This window comes from Dipodomys merriami, unplaced genomic scaffold, assembly GCF_024711535.1.
Source record: "Dipodomys merriami isolate MVZ:Mamm:240054 unplaced genomic scaffold, mDipMer1.0.p SCAF_13, whole genome shotgun sequence".
NCBI lineage: Eukaryota > Metazoa > Chordata > Mammalia > Rodentia > Heteromyidae > Dipodomys > Dipodomys merriami.
Genome location: NW_027202604.1, coordinates 28,760,785 through 28,784,566, shown reverse-complemented (window position 1 = coordinate 28,784,566; position 23,782 = coordinate 28,760,785). Strand labels below are relative to the sequence as shown.

General features: G+C 43.9%; 1 protein-coding gene across 1 annotated transcript in view; it reads left to right on the top strand.

The window, feature by feature from the left end:
• Positions 1–16,129, top strand: part of Rybp (RING1 and YY1 binding protein) — a 66,500-nt gene extending 50,371 nt beyond the window's left edge. Inside the window, exons 3-5 of the mRNA XM_070018966.1 lie at positions 11,425–11,601; positions 11,706–11,804; positions 12,144–16,129. Of these exons, the coding sequence (XP_069875067.1) occupies positions 11,425–11,601; positions 11,706–11,804; positions 12,144–12,396 (529 nt within the window). The 3' untranslated portion in view covers positions 12,397–16,129. The remainder of the gene's footprint in view (positions 1–11,424; positions 11,602–11,705; positions 11,805–12,143) is intronic.
• Positions 16,130–23,782: the final 7,653 nt, after the last annotated feature.

Below are 23,782 nucleotides of genomic sequence, written 5' to 3'. Positions count from 1 at the left end.
ACACACACAGTGCATTTATTGTACACAGTTGTCTCATTAAAATGTAGCTGCTTTTATTCTTCGTGTGCGTGCACTCTCCTCTTCTCCCCTGCCTCCCCCCTTGGTTAGTTGATTGAAATGGCAAGTGTTTGGATGCCCTCGGAGCAAGGAGAGAGTAATCTTAGGGTTGCCAACCTAGCCTTCAGTTTTTCTCGAGCTCTGGAGAGCCTCAAAATGAGCAAACAGGGAATCTTTGCTCTCCTTCCTCCCCAACAGGCTGTTCATTCTCCTTGGAAACACCCATTCCACTTGGCTCTTAACACCTTTATTCCTGGGTGAAATAGCTCTAGTCCTTCCTGAGCCTCTGAAGTCTTTTGCTGCTACTAAAATTCCAGAAACTAGAGAGTTTTTCATCTAACCAATTGGAATGGATCCTTAATTTTCTTGGTTTTTGTATTTATTTTACAAAACACTGTTTTGTGATAAAGTATCTCTTTAGAATATAAATTAGTTTAAAAATCAAGAAACACGTCCATGTTATCTTGAGCCCGTATAGAGTAGGCATCAGGCTGCTTCTGACAATAGTTTTGCTATCCAGTATGTAAAGTTCATTGAGACAATGTGTAATTATTTATCTTCTTGCACCAGTGACCAGTGACTATTTTATTTTTTTCTCTAGATGTTCTGCAGGGGCCTTAAATGCAGTGCTTATAAGTATAGTACAGGCCTAAGATCATTTGGCACTTAAAACATTGTAGACTTCCAAGTACTCAAAGGATTGACGTTTTGTCAAAAGAGCACAAGGGCCAGCCTGAAAAGAAGTTCCTTGTGGTCAAAGCTGAAACAATTACAAGGAAAAAGTTCATAATGATTGCATGGGACTTTAACTACGGGGATAGAATAAATATCTACATATTTATATTGATAGAGTTGAATAAATGAACACATGGGAAAGAAATACCTCTTAAAGAAAGTCAGATAATAAATATAAAAGAAGTCACATGTAGCAGCACAACTCTGGTAATTTCAGCACTCTGGACACTGAGGTAGGTGAATTGTGAGTTCAAGTCCAGTCTACACTTCATAATGAGGCCCTGTCTTGGGGTAAAGGAAAGGGAACAAGAAAAACAATCAGTCTTGGTGGCTCAAGCCTGTTACCTAGCTACTTGGGACCCAGAGATCAGACAGAGTTCAAGGTTCAAGGCTGGTTCAAGGCCAGCCCTGACCCAAAAAAAAAAGGGCAGTGAGATAATATCTTTGTTCTGTAGCTGATACAGAACAGTGTGGGAGAGGGCCGGCAGGTAAGAAGGATTTGGTTCTCATCCTGGTGGTAGGGGATGCACAAGGAGGAGGATCACAGTCTAACCTGGAAGGGGTAGGGGAGGGAAACCAGACCCTATCTCAAAACTAACCAACCCAAAAACGCAGCAGAATAGCTCAAGTAGCCAAAAGCCTGCCTAGTAAGTGCGAGGCTCTGAGTTCAACCCTGACCACGAATTTTGTGGAGGACCCTCACATTTGGACAAAAGTATCTAGAACTTTGAGGAGAAAGTATATTTAAAGTCCAAATAAAATTATCTCTACCAAGAGATTTTGAAAGATTCAAGCTATAAAAGTGGAAAGATACAGGACATGACAACATAACAGACCTCTGAGACCACTGTGTTCCGAGTAGAGTGCAGTGTTGCTGCCTTAGGACTAGCACATGTTGCCCTTATTCTGACTGAGGGGCACCAGACCCACGTGAAAGAGAATTTCTACACCATAACTGACTGACGCTCTTCAAAAGTAGTAAGGCCAAAAAATAAAAATAGCCAGGCGCCGGTGGCTCACTCTTGTTATATAATCCCAGCTACTCAGGAGACTGAGATCTGAGTATCGAAGTTTGAAGCCAGCCAGGGCAGGAAAGTCTCTGAGACTCTTACCTCCAATTAACCACCAGAAAACTGGAAGTGGTGCTGTGACTCAAAGAATGCTAGCCTACTATTAGCAAAAGAGCTCAGGGACAGTGCCCAGGCCCTGAGTTCAAGCCCCATGACTAACCAATAATTAATCAAAGTACCAAGGCCTCGAAAGAGCTGTAACAGGAGGAAATGAAAACAGGACCTAGAATCTGAAAAGGGACAGGAGTGAGAAAACCAGTGAGGCTATATAATAGGGCCTTTCTATAATCTATGTGCAATAAGGCATATATACATAGGATTATAGGACCTGTAGCACAGTGAGCAGTATTGTACGGCCACTGAAATGTTCTGGTTTTGATAGGTGTATTGTTTATATGAGATGCTAATAACATTAAAGGAAATGGCTGAGCTATATATTATATGGATATTCCGTGCTGGTTTTGTAGTTTTTCTCTAAAATTAAAATTCTACTTCTAAAAGCATTTATAAAAAGAATATTGTCTCTTCAGATTTATGGAGGAAATTTTCAGCAGATTTTTGCAGAAAGTGCACTGGCAACAGTTTAAGAAAAAAATTATGGAATCCTGGCCTTTTTAGACACTTTTACAAGCAATTAAAATTAGATTATTTTGATATCAAAGGCAGTTTCTAATTTGGAGTGAATACTAAATTGAAAAGTTCTTGTAACTGGATGAAAATACTTTCCTGTGTGCAATATAAGATCATCCCAGTTTATCCACATATCCCTTTATAAGCTAAGGATTTAGATAGTCTGTGAAATTGGAGATCTTACTGGTGGTATAGGAATCCCACTTGATGCCACTTTTGTGATAATGTGGTTTCTCTAAGGTTAATAGGCTTATTAATTTTGCCATGCTTTGGAGATTCCTTTTTACTATGCTTGACCTTTCTTTACTTTGATAAATAGAAATGAACAAGAACATTCTTCAAGGACTTAGACTTAACTCCTAAGAATTTTTTCCTACTTCCTTGACCCTAGATACTTAAAAATTGAAGGCATTGTGGAACTGGTTGTCTAAGCCCGCATTGTTCATGCCTATGGCTCTGGGGGGAAGGGGGGAGCGGTCATCGGTTTGGCAGCTTGAAATCAGGGCCTGGGTGATGTCCCTGAGCTTCTTTGTGCTCAAGGCTAGCACTCTACCTCTTGAGCTACAGCACCACTTCGTTTTTGAGTGGTTAATTGGAGATGAGTCTCATGGAGACTTTTCTGCTCTGGCTGGCTTTGAACCACAATCTTTAGATCTCAGCCTCTCCTGAGTAGCTAGGATTACAGGTGTGAGCCACTGAAACCCAGCTCTGTGGCTCTTTATGTTGTTGTTTGGTGCTTGTTCTGGGGCTTGAACTCAGCCTGGGGGCTAATCCTGGGCTGTTTTTATTAAAGAGTGCTCTACCATCAGTGCCACAGTTGTGCTTCCAGCTTTTTTGGTGATTAAATGGAGATGATTTCACAGACTTTCCTGCCAAAGGGGCTTTGAACTATAATCTCTGCCTCTAGAGTAGCTAGGATTACAGGCGTGGGCCACCAGTGCCCAGTTGTCTGTGTTGTTTGGAGTAGCTGTGGAATGTGTTCCAAGTGATTGGCGTATTTGAGGCAGGAGAGAATAGTAGAGGGGCTAAGAGTTATGTGTGTCTTCTAATAGAAGTATTTGGATGAGAAACAATTCAGAAGGATACCACCTTGATTACTGTGTTCAGAGCTTGCTCTCAGTTCTCTTTGCTGTACAGTTCTCTGTTTTTTGTTTTGTGGGGTTGGGGAGACCTCAGTGTTGGTTCTCAGCTAACTTTAGCTACAGCTCCACAGCAATTTATTGGAGATGAGTCTCACAGTGCTTGCCTAGCATGCATGAAGCCCTGGGTCCAGTCCCTTAGTTCCACATAAACAGAAAAAGCCAGAAGTGGAGCTGTGGCTCAAATGGTAGAGCTAACCTTGAACAAAAGAAGCTAAGGCAGCCAGGTGCTGGTGGCTCACACCTGTAATCCTAGCTGCTCAGGAGGCTGAGATCTCTGAGGATCATGGTTCAAAGCCAGCCCAGGCAGGAACATCCATGAGACTGTTATCTCCAGTAAAACATTGGAAAACTGGAAGTGGCGCTGTAGCTCAAGTGGTAGAGTGCTTGCCTTGAATTGAAGAGCACAGGGACCAGTGCCCAGGCCCAGACTTAAAAGCCCCACGACCGGAAAGAAAAAAAAAAAAAACCGCTAAGGGACAGTGCCCAGGAACTGAGTTCAAGCCCCAGGACTGGCTTGATTACTGTGTTCAGAGGTCTGCTCTTGGACCTCTTTGCTATAGCTTTCTCTGTTTCTTCTTTCTTTTTCTTTTTTTTCTCTCTACCCCTAGAGCCACAGTTCATGGCTTTTTTAGTAGTTAATTAGTCTCACAGACTTACCTGCCCGGGCTGACTTTGAACCACAACCCTCAGATCTCAATCTCCTGAGTGGCTAGGATTACAGGCATGAACCAGCTACAGGAGCTCAGCTTTAACTTTGAATATTATTGACCATTCTTTCCTGTGAACTTTTTTTTCAAGTGTGTCACATTCTCCTTTGCTTCTTTCTCCACTGGTTTCTGTCCATTTCCATTCTTCTCAAGGTTCATTGGCAGGCAGTATGGTTTAGTAGAAAGAGCGTACACTTGGACTCAGCCCTGCTTATGCTAGTTTTGTACTGTGTTTATTGATGAGATCTTTGCCCTTTGGTTCCTGTAATGACTTCAAAAAAGTGAGGACTGAAGTGTGTGCTCCGTACTGCACAGTGGCTCAGCAAGAAGCACTCATTTTCTGTTAATTTTCTTTGTGCTGTAGACATTTGTATATATTGAGAACCTACTATGTCCCTGGTTTTCTTTATTGAATGGCATTATCTGTAAAAGTCCCTAAAGAGTTCTCTTCCTGGGGCCCAGACATAACTAAGTGCATGCTGATACAGCATCTGCTGTGTGCTCTACATTATACAGAGGCCATATATTCTTGGAGCCAGCACTAACTGAGCTACTGTCAGGAAACAGTATTTTGAATTTCTGAGTATAACATTGAAAAGGTCAGTACTGCCTCAGGGATGTTTGTAATCTAGTAGGGAGAGGCACATAAAAATAGAGTGATAAGACAAAATAGGAAGTGGTAGACAGATCCATGAAGGTGATTTGGAAACTGGTAACACTGGCCAAGGATTGTTACTTAATAGAAGAGATTAAGAAAGAAGTGACATTGAACTGGGTCTTGCAGGTATAGATTTTGCAGGTAAAAGGGCATTTCAGAAGCTTAAGGGACAATAGTAAACACAGCAGGTGGCAGAAAGTACCTTCTGAGAAAGATAGCTTGTTGGTGCTCCAGTTAGTATGCACAAGCAGCCTGGAGCTGCCAGTGCTGAGAGTTGTTGGAATAAAACTGAAGAGCCTGATTGATGTGTCATGGTAGGGAGTTAAAATTTCATCCTGCAAGCAGCAGCTCTTGGCAGAGATTTTAGCAGAAAACTAGGCAATTGCATTTTCCTTTTAGGACTTTTATTTCCTAGCCTCAACGCATGTAAGATAGAGGAGGTCAAGCGTTAACTAACTTACACAAGGCCTTGGGCTCAATCCCATGAAGATGTAAGAAGGATGGAAGAAAGCAATGAAGATGGGATAATCTGAGATCTCTCTTTTTTATATGCGGAGAGAAGAAAGGGAAGTGGGGGAGAGTTAGGGTATTGCAGCACAAACATAATAGTTACTTTGTTTGCTGAAGATAGTACTCATTCTGAAACATGAATTTAGAATCATTTCACACAGTTCCTTGCCGGAAAGAAATTTTCTTGGTTAAGCAAGAAAATTACAAATGGGCAACACTCTTAACTTCTTATATAGAACTACTTGTTACTATAATGTCTTAAACACCATTCCTTTTGTTCCTTCAGAATGAAAAGAGTACAATCTAGAGTATGGTAGTACATCACAGCATTGAGATCTGTGTTCTAGCTAGGCCATCCATGGTCATTTCACCTATTAAAATCCTGGGCCCCCAGCGTGTGTGACTGATAGGGCTCCATATAATACAAAAAGCCTTTACACAAGGGATCGAGGCCATTTAATATCTTACTAACAAATATGTTGATGATATGGATTGGAAGTGTCAAAAAAACACCCTTAGCTATCTTCAAAGGAAGTCCTCCCCCCACCCCAAACAATGTAAGGTAATGATTTTCTTTGTGTGATAACATTCAATTAATTTGTTCTTTGTCCTCGAGCATACTTTTTGAAGAAATGCTGTGTGAGACCTATAGGGCATGTTTACATGGACATGTACTTGTAGTACTATAGTGACCACAGTACATTCCTGGCTTTACAGGTACCCCAGGGAGAGGAAGTTAGAAGAAAGCCAGACTTAGCATTGATGGTTGAAATGTTTAAGCTCAGTTTTGGAAAGTAGTGCTGGTGTTCAGTAGGTTTAAAGTGTTTTCAAAGTGTTTCTTTAGTCTGCTGCAGTTAAGAGGTAATAAATATTACTTTGCACTTTTTTTTTTTGAAGTTTTGCTAAGAAAATTCAATCTCTGGGGCATTGTACTACAAGTTGCCTTCTTCCTATTGTTTCCTTTCTTTCATGTTGTACAGCACACTTATACACTGAAATGTTTGGTCAGAGTATCCCTTGGACTCTTTAAGATTTATTAACCCAGGCTGGGAAGGTGGCTTAGTGGTAGAGTGCTTGCGTAGCATTCACTAAGCCCTGAGTTCTATTCCTCAGTACCACATAAACAGAAAAAGTAGAGAAGTAGTGCTGTGGCTCAAGTGGTAGAGTGCTAATCTTGAGCAAAAGAAGCTCAAGGACAGTGCCCAAGTCCTGAGTTCAAGCCCCAGGACTGGCAAATAAATAAATCCTAAATAAAAATATTATTAACCCTAAGGATCTTTGTCCGTCTTGGCTATATCTATAGAAAGTTTCCATATCAGAAATAATATTGGGCTGGGAAGGTGGCTCAGTGGTGGTAGGGGGAAAAAAGCCGGAAGTGGTGCTGTGGTTCAAGTGGTAGAGTGCTAGCCTTGAGCTGAAGAGCTGAGGGACAGCGCCCAGGCCCAGAATTCAGGCCCCATGCACGACTGGACCCCCCCCCCCCAAAAAAAAAAAGAAATATTTACAGAATGAGCAGATGCAAGTTTTCAGTGATATCACATATCTGCAAATCTCCACTGTAAACTCATAGAATGAATGGGAAAGGAGATTCTTAGAATTATTATGGCAAGTTTTTAACTTTTAGACCTTGCTGAGGCATCTCCAAACCAATATTTTAAGAACCCTTGGACTAAAACTTGCCTTTGGCTACCAGATTTATAAAGCACTTGTAGCTCTGTTTGTTTATTGAATGTATATTCTTAAGTGCTTTCACTTTCTGGTGCTCACATACTGAAGTGTGTTTTCAGGATGTGAGAGACATTTGAATGTTGACAACAACCATTTCAAGCCCCAAAAGTTGATCATAATTCTGCCATTAATAAAAGTTAGGGATGCTTGTTTGTTCTTCTGGAGCCTGGTGTGCCTGACAAATTTGTATCTGATGAGACTGAATTCCTGTGTCTTGTTTTATAATTATAACCTGGTGGCTTCCCTGCAGGCATCTTCTTTTTAATAAGGATTTGTTTTGCAGTTCTGGGCTTTTGCTTCCTAGGCAGGTAGGTACTCTAACACTTCAACCACAACCCCAGCCCAGCATCCTTTTTTAAAAACCCTTTCTAGAAATGAAGGAGGAAAGGTGGCCTCTGCATAAGACTCCTTAATGCTATTAGACAGCAAAATGTGCTTTTTATGTGCCATAGGCAAAAGATTTGTATCTCCACTTTCCAGGGCAGACTTCTTGGTTTCTTGAGTGAGGTAAATCTTTCCAGTTGCCTCCCAGTGGCTGAGCAACTGTGGTAGACACATTGGCCGCTGGTGAAGTAGCAGTTTGGAATGTATTTTTACCAGTAATTATTTTACTGCCTATCTACATGTATGGTGACAGGAGTTGAGTGAACTTTACATGATTTGATCTTGGCTTAGGCCCAGTTAAATGTAGCTCGTTCTCCTTCCCAGTAATTTACCTAGGCTCAGTAGCAAGGCCTCGAGAGTTGAAAGGCTGTCTTCACTCCAAATCCGATACTCTTTTTACACTAAACTTTTTCTCCCTGTCCCCTGTGAAGATGACAGAGGAAACATAGGTGGGAGAAAGGAGATGGCTTGAGCTGTTACATTTAATAGTTGCAGTCAGATTTGGGAGGATAGTACTTTCTAGTACAGAGCACAGTGGTTCAAATCAGGCATGTAAACTTGTGAGAAGGGTAACCTAGAATTGGATTGACACCCAGTATGGTTGTCCAGTGGCTCATTGTTAAAGTTGAACTGGGGATTTGAGATATTGAAGACAAATGTTTTTGTGGAAGAGGGAAGTGTACTATTTAGTAGAAAAAGAATTGCATATCTAAAGAATTAATATCCCCAAAGGTATGATCTCAGTCAAGTTAAGAGACAGTTGAGTTTTTAAATTACCCAGTTTGTAATGGTAGCTGGCTTAAATAAAATCATCAGGACTTTCCTCTCCAGGTCTGGCTTCAAATCATGATTCTCAGATCTCAGCCTCCTGAGTAGCTACCATACTCAGATTTGCTTGATGGTCCCAGGGTAGCATAAGTAGCATTACTTTGTCAAGTGTCTTGAAATGATGCGAGGCTCTCGGACTCAACTTGGTTTGGCCATTCTGGGGCCAGTCTCTCAGTTAATTAACTGAATCTAAAATTACATTCTTTTAACACCTGACTGTTTAAAGTGTAGCTGTCTGATTCTCCTCTTTAAACTGCTTGGTAGTCTGTGTAGATAGCCGGTCTGTTTGTTTACCCAGTGAATGTTTTACTAAATTTACTGTGTTTCTTAGTGGTCATTCATTGTCTTTTTCTATGTTGGCCAGATCATACTTCCTTTATTCTTTCTCTTGAGTGGGGCAGAATGTGTTGGAATAACTGCTGTTAAAAGAGTAGAAAAAGTGAGATTCTCCGGGTTTGGAGCCAAGGCCCTGGCTGGACTCAGTTCATTTCCTCTTTTCCTGGGCACTTTGATATCTGTGAGCAGCTCCCTACCTCAGTGATATGGAAGTGGTGACTGTTTATTCTGGTAAAACCGTGCCATATCCCTGAACTGGTACTGCAGCCCCAGGCTACCTTGAAGCTGTGAAATGGTTAGTAAGCATCTGTCTCCTCTCTGCATCCCTTGTCTTGCACCTGGAGATTGTTTTCATATTTCTCATTTGCTAAATTTTGTGAGAATTTTTAAGGAAGTTTGGTTGTTTTCTTTGTCTTAGAATTCTTTATTTTGTTGTTTTTGTTTGGTGGTGGTGGTGGTTTTGTCAGGTATGGGGCCTGGGCACTGTCCCTAAGCCTCTTTGTGCTTAAGCTAGCACTCTACCCCTTTGAGCCACAGCACCACTTCCAGTTTTCTGGTGGTTAATTGCAGATGAGTTTCTCCTGGACTTTTTGGCCCAGGCTTCAAACTGCGATCCTCACATCTCAGCCTCCTGAATGGCTAGGATTATAAATGGGAGCCACCAACTCTCAGCTATTGTTGCTTTGTTGTTTTTTGGTATGTGCAGGTAATGGTGCTTGAACTTAGGCCTGGATGTTCTCCCTTTGGTTTTTTTGATCAGTGTTAGCATTCTGCTACTTGAGTCACAGCTCTGTTCCAGCTTTTTGGTGGCTAATTGAAGATAAGTCTTATAGAGGTTGGTTTCAAACTGATCCTCAAAACTCAGTCTCCTGAGTAGTATTATAGGCGTGAGCCACTGGCCCCCAGCTTCTTTTCTCTCCTCTGCTAGTGCCACTTCCCCTGATCAACCAGACCTGGGGATAAGCAGGAACTCTAGAATCTGAAGGTGACCATGCACTATGGTATGGCAGCCAGTTTCTCTACCTGAGTGATTTCCCATTTTGTACTTGGCATAGTCTATCTCATTATAAATGTCTAGATGGGATGTCTTTGGAAATTAGTATATCTGTAGTCAGTCCTCTCATACTAGTTCTCACATTTCAGTTATAGTCAGCCATGGTCAAATATTAAGTGGACAACTTCAGTTTACAAGTTTCAAATTGTGCACCTTTCTCTGAGTAGTAGGAAAACAATGCTTTACGGTCCCCTTTCTGTCCTTGCCGAGACACAAACCAACCCTTTGTCCAGCATCCCTCTGCACTGTGAGCCATTTGACCTGTAAACATTGAGGAACCACCTCAGTTGCCCAGTCTGTCCCCATATGGGAGTCTTTCAGTTGAGGTGTTCCACACAATCTTTAATTCCCGCTACCGGTTGGTGGTCTTTGGAGCACAGGGCCACAGATAAGGAGGGGCTACCACATACAAGTAGGCGTCCTGTCATCCTTCTCATTTGGGTCTGTGAATGTCCCTGCCTTGTACAAGTGTTCAGTGCCACTTAGAATAGAATCTGTACACAATAGCACTGAGAGCCAGTGTCAGTTGGAGATTGGCACTGACATAATTGTTGGTGGCATAGTCAATGTACCATTTGTCTAAGTTGTTTTTTTTTTTTTTTCTTCCCATAGTGACTCTTAAGTCTTCACCCCTTGGGAGCTAGTGTGAACCACAGTTACCTTTTATTGTTGTGTGCTGTCTGTGCCAATCACAGAGCTACAGGGGAGCAGACCTAGTTGGAATAATTAGATTGAGGAGTGAATGTCACACTTCTAATTTCATTTTCTTTTCAAGGGATTACCAGTGTCCATTTAATAAAATGAGATTAACCCTCTGCAGCAGAAGTATTTGAAAGCTGTCAGTCAGTATAATCTTGACAGTTCAAAAGAAGTGTTCTCAGCATGCTCACAAACTGTCCTGTTGGCTGGGCAGTGTAGGTTTGTGCTGGCACTAGTGGAGAAAGAAAGCTTTATGAACTCACCTAAACGGTTGAAATAATGGCAGAGTGATGCTGTGTAATTTGCTTTTAGAGTCTGTGATTGTAGCTCAGTGGTAGAGTGTTGCCCTAGCATTGTGCAAGACTCTGGGTTCTAGCCTCAGCTCCATTTTCTCCTCCTCCTCCTCCCTTCCCCCAAAGGAGTTGCCAGATACTACAATAGAATAATGCTTAAGAAGTTGGAGATCACATAAAACAGTTGGGAAAAATTTTTTCATGTCAGTATTGGTGCTTGAACTCAGGGTTTTAGACTCTTTTTTTTTTTTTTTTTTTTTTTTTTTTTTTTTTTTTGCCAGTGCTGGGGCTTGAACTCAGGGCCTGAGCACTGCCCCTGAGCTTCTTTTGCTCAAGACTAGTGCACAACTTTTTGGCCAAAACCTAGTACTCTACCACTTGAGCCACACAGCTCTGCTTCTTGCCCTTTGCCCTTGGCTAAGAATCTCATAGACTTTCCTGTCCCAGCTAATTTCAAATTGCTATCCTCAGATCTCAACCTCCTGAGTAGCTGGGATTGTAAGTATGAGCCACCAGTGCTCTGTAGAAGTTTGAGTTCGGTTTTTGTTTTTTTTAAACAACTAATAAACTGTCCTGTATGTTCCACGCTACAGGAAGCCTCGGATCAATTCTCAGCTGGTGGCACAACAAGTGGCACAACAGTATGCCACACCACCACCTCCGAAGAAGGAGAAGAAGGAGAAAGTGGAAAAGCAAGACCGAGAGAAACCTGAGAAAGACAAGGAAATCAGTCCTAGTGTTACCAAGAAAAATACCAACAAAAAAACAAAGTAAGTTCCTGGGTAACTAAATATAGTGAAGCACTTTGCATGTGAATCAAATATTAAGTGGTCTTTTTTTGTCTCTTATCCCCTCCCCCCCACTACTCCCCCAGGCCAAAGTCTGATATTCTGAAAGATCCTCCCAGCGAAGCTAACAGTATACAGTCTGCAAATGCTACAACAAAGACCAGTGAAACAAATCACACCTCAAGGTACTTCAGAACTGGAATGAAATACAAAAGGCTATTCTGAATTTCTTCATTACGATCAAACCCAGGGAGACCTTATACCTGTGGGTTTGAGGCTGAGGGAGGTGTGGAGGGAAGAGCTACGGGTGGGTATGATGGCCTTTTCTATCACTGTGTGACTAAAACAAGACTTGAGAATATTAATAATTCTACAGTCCAAAGTTTTAGCTGTCTGCTGAAATCAGCACACTTTTGAGGGCAGCTAGCATGTGTGATCGGCAGTTACATTTATTTTCACGGTGTCTTGAAGTCTTCCTTTTACTGATGATGCAACTTACTTGACTGACCCCCTTGGTGTTTCAGGCCCCGGCTGAAAAACGTGGACAGGAGCACTGCACAGCAGTTGGCAGTAACGGTGGGCAACGTCACCGTCATTATCACAGACTTTAAGGAAAAGACTCGTTCCTCCTCCACATCCTCATCCACAGTGACCTCCAGTGCAGGGTCAGAACAGCAGAACCAGAGCAGCTCGGGGTCAGAGAGCACAGACAAGGGCTCTTCTCGTTCCTCTACGCCAAAGGGCGACATGTCAGCAGTGAATGACGAATCGTTCTGAAATTGCACATGGAATTGTGAAAACTATGAATCAGGGTATGAAATTCGAATCCTCCACCTGCCCATGCTGCTTGCTGCCCTGGAGTCTTCTGTGGACATCGACCTTAGTGATGCTGCCAGGATGATTTCTGCTGGCCTTGGGCATCTGGCCACCAAGGAATTTCGCACCCTGACGATTACTCTTGACACTTTTATGTATTCCATTGTTTTATATGATTTTCCTAACAATCATTTATAATTGGATGTGCTCCTGAATCTACTTTTTATATAAAAAAAAATCTGCTGTGCACAATTTTCCATGTACATTACAACTGGTTTTTGTTTGTGTTTTGTTGAGGGGCATTGGGGGGGAGGGAACTTTTATTTATTGTGTTCACAAACTCCATCCTTTCAGCATATCCTCTTAAGTTTAGTTCTTTCTTCAAGTTATACTATGTACTATCAGTTTTGATATAACTATATATAAATATAAAATTATATATATAAAAGGTTATTTGAAACCAATCCATGGCAACGCTGGTGCTTGATACACTGTGAAGTGAATACAACATTGAACAGCTAGCTCTGGGACAATGCCTTCTGTGAACGTGCTGATGTTGAATTCAAGTCAGTCTTACATGAAGGAGGTTCCAGCCCACATGGGAACCTGACTCTCATCTATCTAAAGAGTACTGGACGATATAAAATATATATTTTTAAAACAATGTGATCTCAAATTTAAAGACTGCTCCAGATAGCCTGCATTTGCAATGGATAACTGACAAATCACAAGTGGTTTAATTGGGGAGGGCTTTGATCATTGAGAAGTAACTCAGCTCCAGAATGCCAAGTATTCATGTAAATTACGGTTACATGTTACCATTGCTGTTCCTACATAAGTACTCATGAAAATACAGTGTTCTGTAACTTGAATCCAGTTTCCAGACCACTACTCGTGTCTGAGGTAGAGCTAGTAATTGTCTGTTTTAGGATTACAACAGTCTGAAACTGCATTTTGGTCTATGCTGTCCACGGAAGCAGTCCCTGGTTTCTACTTCCCATGTGTCATCAGGGTGGTGGTGTCTCTATAGATAGTTGGCATTTGTTGGCTTTGCATCCTTCAGACCCTTCCCCACCAAGGCAGTTGTGACAATTCTCCCTTTTTCTCTCTATACCTGCCATGGTTCACTTTCCTAAACAGAGCTTGTGGACCACACATCCAGTCCCCACAGGGAGCTCTTCAGTGTCTGGAGCCCTTTCTCAGTCCTTGGCTGTGGGAAAGGACTGCAGGAGTGATGGCATGGCTGCCTTGCGGGAAAAGCTTACTTACAGGGGATCTTTGTCTTCCTCGACAGACAGACACACAGCTTGAGTAAATGCTCTGTGAAGTTTATCTCCTTTCACTATCTTAACAAAAAATAAATAAATCACTAATACAATTCCACCCTTCCTCCTTTAAAAAAAAAACAAAAAACCTGTTTTCTTTTGCTTTTATTTGTATTTGGGGTCTATTGTATTTGACTCTTTACATCCACTGAGTTTGTAGTATATCACGGTCATTTCCAGCATGAGAACTTGGTGTTAACTGTCCTTTATATAATCATACTTTAAGGACTCACGGGAGGGCATATAATGTAACAAAACACCGCATTTTGGTGTTAAGAACCTGAATTGCTTATTAATAACTGATTTCTGACTGTGGAGGCAACATGTTAAAAATTAACAGCTTGAATTGAGTAGCCAACAAGGAAAGGTTCCTTTCACATTTACATTAAAACTATTCTGTAATCACTAATGTACCATAACTTAAATTCTGTGCTCAAAGGTATAGATTATAAAGCAGTGCCATTTGTTGCTGTGATCCTATTCTCAAATGCATGGACAATGTTCCCCTCTTTTTAAAATAATGCTTGTATCTGGGATGCAAGCTGTGCTTATCTTTTTAAATACCTTTTTAAAGTATTTATTAATGAACCAAAGGAAATCAGGTGCTTTCTGTAAGCATCCGAATATATAATACATAGTGATTTGACTATGAATTTTAAATCCACATTTTAATATTAGTGTGATATTGCAAAGACATTCCTTCTAAAGTTTTAATATTCCTTTTATTAAGGGTCTCAGGGAGGGTAAATTAGTCAGCCATATTTATTTTCCAGAGGTGTAAGGAATTGCTAAGTTTTTAAATTAACTTTTTAAAAAAAAATTTTAAATGCCACCAAACTCATGGGTTGCACTGCTATTTGAACCAATAAGTGTTGGTATGCACTTTGTTCAGAAACACTGTGTACTTTTTCAAAATTAGTTTCATGTAAAGTGATTGGACCCCCTAGACTAGTGGAAAAAGCTGATTAACCAGCTACTCATAGGCTGCTAATTAATTCATTGCCAGTGTCTTGGGTTTTCAGTTTGCCTCCGTGAAAAAAAAAAAAATTTAAAAGAATGGGGAGAGGGGATAGCAGGGAGGGTTTCTTCAGAAGAGTGGGGTGAATTTGCCATTTGGGTAGAAGTTGCAGCTGACTGGGGGTTATCTGTGTAATCAGGTGGTACAGGGCCAGCCCTTCCACTGGTCTCTGTATGCTGTTGGGATGGAGAGGTGATAGGAACTTCAGGCTTTTTAATTTCTGCAATTGATGACATCCCTCAGGCATGTATTCTGGAAATGGAATTTTAACTTCCTGCATTTGCAGTTAGCGCTACAATTAGTAGGCAGTGCGTTAAAACACTAGTGTAGATTATGAAGATAAATATGAAAAGAGGACCAGAAATACTTGGTATTCAGTGGCACAGAAAGCAGGTTTTAAAAGAACACACACACAAAAACAAAAAACAAAAGCACAGTGTTACGCTCAATTTTCCATTTGTTTTATTTAGTACACGTGTGATGTTTCACACTCGTATGCAGACACATACAGAGCTTACCTAGCTTGCTCTGCTTGAGTCATGCAGTTGGGGAAAATAAAGACATCTTAACACCCACAGAATATTTTAATCCAAACCTTTCCGTTTCAATATGGATATATAAAAACATTGGCAGAAGCTTCTGTGAGTTTAGTTCCTCTAAGACGTTTCACCTGCCTTATCAAGACCATGCTCAGTCTACTTTTTTAAGCTACCGTATCTTAAATTATTGAAAATTTATTAATTGCTGAATATATAATAACCTTTGCTTGTATGTAACCGGAAATGGTTTAAGAGCCAACATTTAGAGTATGACAATGGAGCTGAACAGTTTTAATGCGCAAGCAGTTCTGTTCTTGTGTAAGACTCGTAACCTTAATTTACTGTGTAAAGATGGTTACATTATTTCCTTAGCTTTGTTTGTTGGAGACAAATAGAGAATGCTTGTTAAGTATGTCAAAACATAATCTTATCTTGTGAATTTTTGTTAATGTATTATACGAGCTCTATTTTCCATTTGCCCAGAAAGACAGCTTGTATAACGCTTTTGGAAGTTTCTGCTCCGTAACGTCTTTAGAGCTGACAGTCGGTTAGGTTTGTTTTCTCTTCATGCTAAAGTGTCAGTTGGTGGTTTTGTGAACTGGTCAGAAATTCACAGGTCTTAAATGTTTTGGGGAAATTTATATTGGACACTGCTCTTTGTCTAGCAAATAAAAGATGTTAATATATTCCTGTTACTGGCATGTGCACGACTATGTTATTAGAAGCCACTTTATCATTTTCCTGCTTTAAATAGAAATGTCTATTTATGAATTCTGCTTGTAGTTTTTTCACAAATAAAATAGTAAAATTTACATTGGAAATCTGTATTTTCATGTTGTGTAGAAGCCAGCCTTAAGGAAAAGTTCTTTTCCAAACCTGGATTTTTTTCACTTATGGAGTGTTTCCAGTGTTGATAGAAAGCCCATTTTCCTTTTGACGGCTTGAGTTGCTTATCGGAAGCTGCAGTTGGCTCTGGATGTCTTAGGATGGGCCTCAGAGGTGTAGCAGACTCTATGCCAAAGTGTGAAAGTCCCCGGGTGTGCAGTGATGTGAGGAGAAGTGGAGATACATGCCTTTTGGTGTTAGAACTCTTGGGTTCTAGCCAGGAGCAGCCAGGGTAGCGAGGACTCGGAGGTACCACAGGGCATGCCACAAGGCTGCTATAGTGTGCCTGCTGTGAGGGTTCCAACACTTGGCACTGGCCACCCACTTTCTCTTCATGATTCACTTTATCTCAGCTCTGTACCTGAGCTTGAACCGAAGTGAGGAGAACGTGCACTTTACCTGAGTCTATCCTGTTAAAAGGATGTTTTCAGTACAGTGTTGCAACAAAAGTGTGGCTCCTAGAAGAGTGGAAGGGCAGGTTTTAAGCAGCTTTGCTGGTGTTTTCCTGCCAGTGATATATAGGCTCACGGGCTGCCTGTGACTCCACCCCTGCTGGTTTGAGGATCATTGTGGGGTGCCCATTGCTGGTGAGTATGGAGCGTCTGCTTTCACAAGGTATGGGTGTGCAGAGGTGTCTTAGAAAGAGGGCCGGCCTTCCAGTTGTACAGGTTGGAAGGGAAGGGAAGACTGTTCTTAGTCCTTCCCTGAATTACGTCCTGGATGCCGGACCTGCAGACTGTCGGCTGAGGAACGTGCTAAGAGGCATGGGCAAATGGCCTGAGTATGGAAATGGCAGCTCTTTGGGCAAGGCAGAGAACTGAAGCAGTCCCCTACCCCTGAGTATCCTGTCCTGATCTCAGCAGCCCTCCCATGCCTGAAAATCAGCAAGGACAGGTCTACATAACTGGAATGAGGTCTGATTTGCTAATCGCTTTAAGAAGCCAGTGCCAGACTTGGATGGCATTTGATTAGTGAATCCTGCCATGACACGTGTTCTAGAGAGAACCTAGCACAGTCTGGAAATGAGAGGAACCTGCAGTGAAGGTAGACATGCAAGTATTTGGTTAGCCTGGTAAGAATTCCTCACTTAGAGCTTAATCAGAAGGTTGGGTGAAGACTGTAAGACATCTAGGTCATAAGCGTGCAATTCTCCCTAATTATGCATCCAAGGCTCTCCTAAAAACAAGGCATGAATGTGGAGGGAAGAACAAACTTGCCTGGCCCTTTCCTCCCAGGCGCTAATAGCCATAATTAGCCCATGCTTCCTTGAGGTCCTGCCCAGGACAGAACCTACCCAAAGCAATGCTTTATGAACTCAGGGCATTCAGGGATCCAAGGAGACCAGCTGAGAGGCTTGGAGCCGTAGGCAGGAAGAAACCAAAATATCTAGGCCCTCACTCCAAACAGCTCAGCTTCCTGTAGGAAAGAGGATTTCCCAGGCCTCCAGCTGCAGGTGGAGTAGACGAATGCTGAGTTTTGTCACCTTTAACTGCAAATAACAGCAGGACACTGCACAACTGAGACCTGGAAGCAACAAGGTAAGGACTTGGGGTTCAGAGTTGGGTGACACCCTGGCCTTCACTGGCCTGGGTGGCCTTGGTCAAGTCAGCCACCCAGACTCATTGTCCTTATCACCTGGATAGACCAGGAGTCTGGTCAGACTCTCCACCAAGTGTGGGATCATGCCCCAGAAGGTGGATGTGTTATTAATAACAGGAGCAAACTCTCAGAAGGCTTTGAGATCTGAGGATTTGTGTTCTGAGCCAGCCCAGGGGACAATCTCCAATTAACCAGCCAAAAAGGCAAAAGTGTGTGACTCAAGCAGTAGAGCTGGGAAATGGCAAATCAAGAGTGAGAGAGGCCCTGAGTTCAAGCCCCAGTAATAGCAGCAATAAATCATTAATAAGAAAAATATAACTAGAACAGTTGTTTCATGATTGCTTAACCACCACCATGCTTTAAATAAATAAAAAAATAGGCATGCTATCGAGATGTCATGCCTGTAATCTTATCGACTCAGGAAGCTGAGATCTAAGGACTACAGTTTGAAGCCAGCCCAGACAGGAAAGTCCATGGGACACTTATCTCCAGTAAACTACTCAAAGTCAGAAGTAGAGCTATGGCTCAAGTGGTAGAGCTCTAGCCTTGAGCAGAAGCAGCTTGGGGATAGCACCCACCCAGGCCCTGAGTTCAAGCCCCAGGACTGGCATGCACATACACAAAGGCGGTATTAGGATTTAAACACAGGACTTAGCTTTCTAGGCTGGCACTCTACCACTTGAGCTACACGTCTAGCCTCGATTTCTGTTGTTTTTGTTTTGAACTCTTGGCTTGAAGGGAGAGGAAGGCTGTTTTGTCCTTCGCTGAACTCTGTCCTGGATGCCAGACCTGCAGACTGTGGGCTGAGGAACTTGTGAAGAGGCACAACACCACTTCCGTTTTTCTGGTGGTTTATTGGAGATAAGAGTCTCACAGACTTTCCTGCCCTGGCTGGATTTGAAACGCAATCCTCAGATCTCAGCCTCCTGAGGAGCTAGGATGACAGACTTGAGCCACCGGCACCCTGCTGTTGGCATTATTTTTTATGTAGAGTCTTATGAACTTTTCTGGCCCAGGTAGCCTAGAACCTGGGCTCTTTCATTCTCAACCTCTGGAATAGCTAAGATTACAGGTATGAGCCACCAACACCCAGCTAATCTCTTAGTATTTTTCTTGGTTCAGAGACAGGAGCAGTTGCTAAAAAGCCACATGTAAGTAAAAAGTCCAGTGATACTTTTGACAGTTGCTTGGTATGTCTCTGTCTAGTGTTAAAAATGAGTATGACTTTGCTTTTCATCGTTAAAAGTCTATTTTTAATGTTGTTTTAATGTTGTCATTTGTATTGTTGTTGTACTCTCTCTTGGCTCTCACTCACGGCTGGCACTCAACCATTTGAGTTACACTTCCACTTCCAGCTCTTCGCTGGTTAATTTGATAAAAGGCTCGGATTTGTTTTCCCAGGCTGACTTGGAATCTCAGATCTCAGCCTCCTCAGTAGCTAGGATGACAGTAGGTGCTAGTCACCAACATCCAGAATTTTATACATTTTAAAATTGTTGAACAAGGGGCTGGGGAGGTGGCTCAGTGGTAGAGCGCTTGCCTTGCATGCCTGAGGCCCTGGGTTCGATTCCTCAGCACCACATAAGCAAAAAGAAAAAATGCCGGAAGTGGCGCTGTGGCTCAAGTGGTAGAGTGCTAGCCTTGAGCTGAAGAGCTGAGGGACAGTGCCCAGGCCCATAGTACAGACAGGCCCCACGACCGGAACCCCCCCAAAAAAATTGTTGAACAATGTTGCAAAAATAATATTTGCATAAAAATCATATAAAATTGAAATATCAAGTGTCTACAAATAAAGTTTTATTGGAACACAGGGATCATTCACATATCAAAAACTCGGAGAAGTCCTGCGGGAAAGAGACTTATTTAACGTTCTTCACTCAGGTATGTTTTAAAACAATGGAGAAGGGTATATTGTGGGGGGCGGGTGGTGGGTCAAAATGAAACTCCATGTACAACTGTTTGATGCTAATAAAAATTATTTTTCTCAACAAAGGAACCCAAGTGTGTACGGGTCACACCTGTAATCCTAGCTACTCAGTAAGCTGAGATCTGAGGATTGAGGTTCAAAGCCAGTGGGGACAGGAAAGTCTGAGACTCTTTATCTCCAAATAACCACTAGAAAATCAAAGTGGCACTGTGGCTCAAAGTGGTACAGCTGAGTGGTACAGCCTTGAGTGAAAAAGCTCAGAGATAGCACCCAGGCCTGGAGTTCAAGCCCTACTCAGGACTAACCAAAAAAAAGAAAGAAAATATTTCATCAAAACTAGCAACTGTAGATATAACGTGTGTGTGTGTGTGTGTGTGTGTGTGTGTGTGTGTGTGTGTGTGTGTGTGTGTGTGTGTGTGTGTGTTTGCCAGTACTGGGGCTTGAATTCAGGGCCCTGGGTACACTGTTCCTTAGCTTTTTTTTGTTCAAGGCACAACTTCCAGTGTTTTGGTAGTGAATTGGAGATAAGGGTCTCATAGACTTTCCTGCCAGGGCTGGCTTCGAACGCTCATCCTCAGATCTTAACCTCCTGAGTAGCTAGGATTACAGGTGTGAGCCACAGGTACTTGGCAATGTCAGGCTTCTTGAGTTCCTGGCTTTGGGTAGAATGATGTTGGTTCCCTGGGCAACGGGTGATGGGCAACCTGCTATTTCCCACCCTGGGATCGCACTGAGGTCCACTTGCTTGCGGAGTGCTCATTTCACGTTCGAGTGCCCTGCAGTGACGGACACTCCAGCGCCCTCTACAAAAGGGGGAGGCTTTGCATCCTCCTACGGGCTGGGAAAAAGAAGGCAGCCCAGGCATGCGCCACCCCCCTGCCCCTCCCCAGCCCTCCTCTCCCACGCTGTGGGCTCTGGCTGTCATTTTCCTGCAGAGAGCTAACAGCCCGGCCGCTGACTGTCATGGAAAGCACTCTCCCTCCTGTCCCGCTGCTGCTTAAGTGAGTCCTTCTGGAGTCCCCGGACATCAGAGGCCTTTCTTCCTGACAGCAGGCCAGATGCTGCCCGGCCCTGACCATCCACTTCAGCAGCTGCAAACATCCTTGGTTGCGTTGATATAGGAAAACTACTTCATAGACTCAGACTTTCGTGACCCCGGCTCTAACTCCCTCCCCTTGTCCCCCAGAAAGGTGGCAGGCCATGTGGCATGCATCACACAGCCACAGAAGATAGCCACGCCCCAGGGCCTCTGCCGCGCGGCACCTGACTTAGAAGCCTGTGTGGCATTCCTTCCTTCCCTGTCCTGGCTGCTGGGCACCTGGCTTGGGCAGTGGGGGATGGGATGGGAGGGAGGAAATGCACTGCTGCCAAGTCTGGAGGAAGGGGAGTGGAAAACTTCCTCTCCTCCCCTTCTTCATCCTGTGGGCTAGAAATCAACTCTGTAGTTGGATTCACTGGAGGAGCCCCGGTTTGAAAACATGCCTATCTCACTGGAGTCTCAGAGCCTGAGCTGATCCAAGGCAACTCTGGGAAGCCCCAGACGATGGTGAACCAGGATGTGGGGGGCTGGGACGCTGCCCTGTGGGGAGAGCAGGGGAGACGCAGGTGGGGCCTTGTTATGCAGATGCAGTCTCTGTGGGGAAGGGAAGTGGTGGAGGCACCTGGTCTGCAGGGTTGATGCTGAGTCTCTTCCCTGCCAGCTCAGTCTTTAGCAGATAAGAGAATTGCAGTAAAAGCCCTTCTTGAGACCCAGTGGCCTCTCAGCCAACCAGGCACCCTCCGTGGTCTGATGACCCAAGGGTGCGGAGTGTGTGTGTGCGGGGGGGGGGGGGGAGACAGACAGTTCTGTAGTTCCAAACACAGCAGTGTAAGCCCTAGAGAGGCCGGGCGCTGGTGGCTCAAGCCTGACATCCTAGCTACTCAGGAGGCTGAGATCTGAGGATCATGACGATTCAATTCCAGACGGGCTGGAAAGTCCGTGAGACTCTTAGCTCCAATGAACCACCAGAAAATTGGAAGTGGTGCTGTGGTTCAAGTGGTAGAGCGTTTACCTTGAGCTGAAGAGCTGAGGGACAGCGCCCAGGCCCAGAGTTCACCCCATGACATTAAAAATAGTCCCAGACAGTAGGTGTTGGCTTCTAGGCCCCACCCCATGTTTTTATTCATTTCTGGCAGTTGGCAGATAGAGCCTAAAGCCTTCTCTGTCACTCACTCCTGATGGCTTTTGCAGTGCCTGAGACGCACCCTCAGAAAGCAGGGGGATCACCTCATCTTTCCCTAGTTTGCCTGCCCCAACAAAGCTGGCTCCCGCCCCCTACCCCCAGGAAGACCCACCTTGACTCGGCTGTATTTGTTATTCAGAGAACACAGTTCCCAAACAGGAACCCGCCCCCAGCCCCCCACCTGCTCCCCTGCCCCTCCCAGACAAGTCTCACCTTACCTTATAATTTTCTTGGAGGGCTACGCTACCCCTCCCTCTGGGCCTTGGCAGCCAAGAGGCAGCCAGGCTCCTGGGGAGGAGCCAAGGGGGCGGCGGCTGTGTCCCTGGTGTGGCTCTGAACGGCTGAACATTCTCTTCCCATGCCTGTGAGTACAACCCCGTTTGCCCGATTGTCTCTTCTTAAGTTATATGATACCTCCACCACTGCCACCCCTAAATCTTTGACCAAAAGATCCCCTCCTGGAGAGCAGGGTCTGACCTGACCCCTGCTCTCTGCCCTGACCATGCAAGAGTACCAGCACCTTCTCTTGAGACTCTGTGGAGGAGGGAAGAGACAGCTCAGGATCCTCATCATAGAAGGCTTAGGCTCAGCAGCCTGGCTGAGCGCCAGTCATGGGGCTTGAACTCAGGACCTGGGCACTACCCCTGAGTTTCTTTTGCTCAAGGCTAGCACTCTTACCGCTTGAGCCACAGTGCCATATATATCCAGACTTTTCTGTTTATGTGGCACGGAGGAATTGAATCCAGGGCTTCATGCATGCTAGGCAAGCACTGTACCACTAAGCCACATCCCCAGCCCTGAAGTGGAGTCTTAAATAGACATTTAATCATCTCTGCTCTAGAAGCATAGTCTACCAAGACTCAAAATACTACCTGCATTGGCCTTGCTCAGCATGCTGAAATGCTGGGCAGGGCTCCAGTGGTTCAAGCCTGTAATCCCGGCTATTTGGAGTGGGGGAGAGGGGGCTGAGATTGGAGCCAGCCTAGGCAGGAAAGTCTGATACTCAAAGCTCCAATTAATCATCAGAAATCTGGAAGTGGAGCTATGGCTCTAGTGGTAAAGCACTAGCCTTGAGTAAAAAAGCTCAGAGACTGCATCTGGGCCCTGAGGTGGAGCCTCAGAATTGGCATGTGTGTGTGTGTGTGTGTGTGTGTGCGCGCGCGCGCGCGCGCGCGTGTCCATATGCACACACTCATGTGGGAGGGAGTGCGCGCGCGCGCACTCACACACACACACACACACACACAACTGCTTAACAAGCCCAAGGAAACCAACACCCCGCCCCCATCCTGCCCTGGTCACCAAATTCATATGTTAAAGCTGTAACCTCAGTTGGGACTATACTTAGAGATAGGATTGCAGAGAGGAGATTAAGGTACAAGGTCACAGGGTGGGGACTTAAGTTAGAGGCCCAAACAGGTGCAGTGGCAGCTAGGAACCCACCTACTGGAACCCAGATCTACTTAAGCCTCCAGGACAAATTCCTGTAGCTCACCCCACCCATTTTGTTTCGGCAAAGCTAGAAAATCAATACATTAGGAACCCTAGCATCCATAGCTCTTCTCCTTTCTCTTTCCTCAGAGAAACCTTTATTCTGTGTCTGTGTTTCCTTATTATATCTTCCTTTATCTCTGGAGAATCTGGCCCAGTGCTCCATCCCCTCCCTGTTTTCTTCAGTTTTAGGACTTGAACTCTGGACCAGGACACTGTCCCTGAACATTTTTGCTCAAGGCTAAGCGCTCTATCACTTTGAGCCACAGCTCCACTTCGGCTTTTCTGCTGGTTATTTGGAGATAAGAGGCTCCTGGACTTTTCTGCGTGGTTTGGCTTCA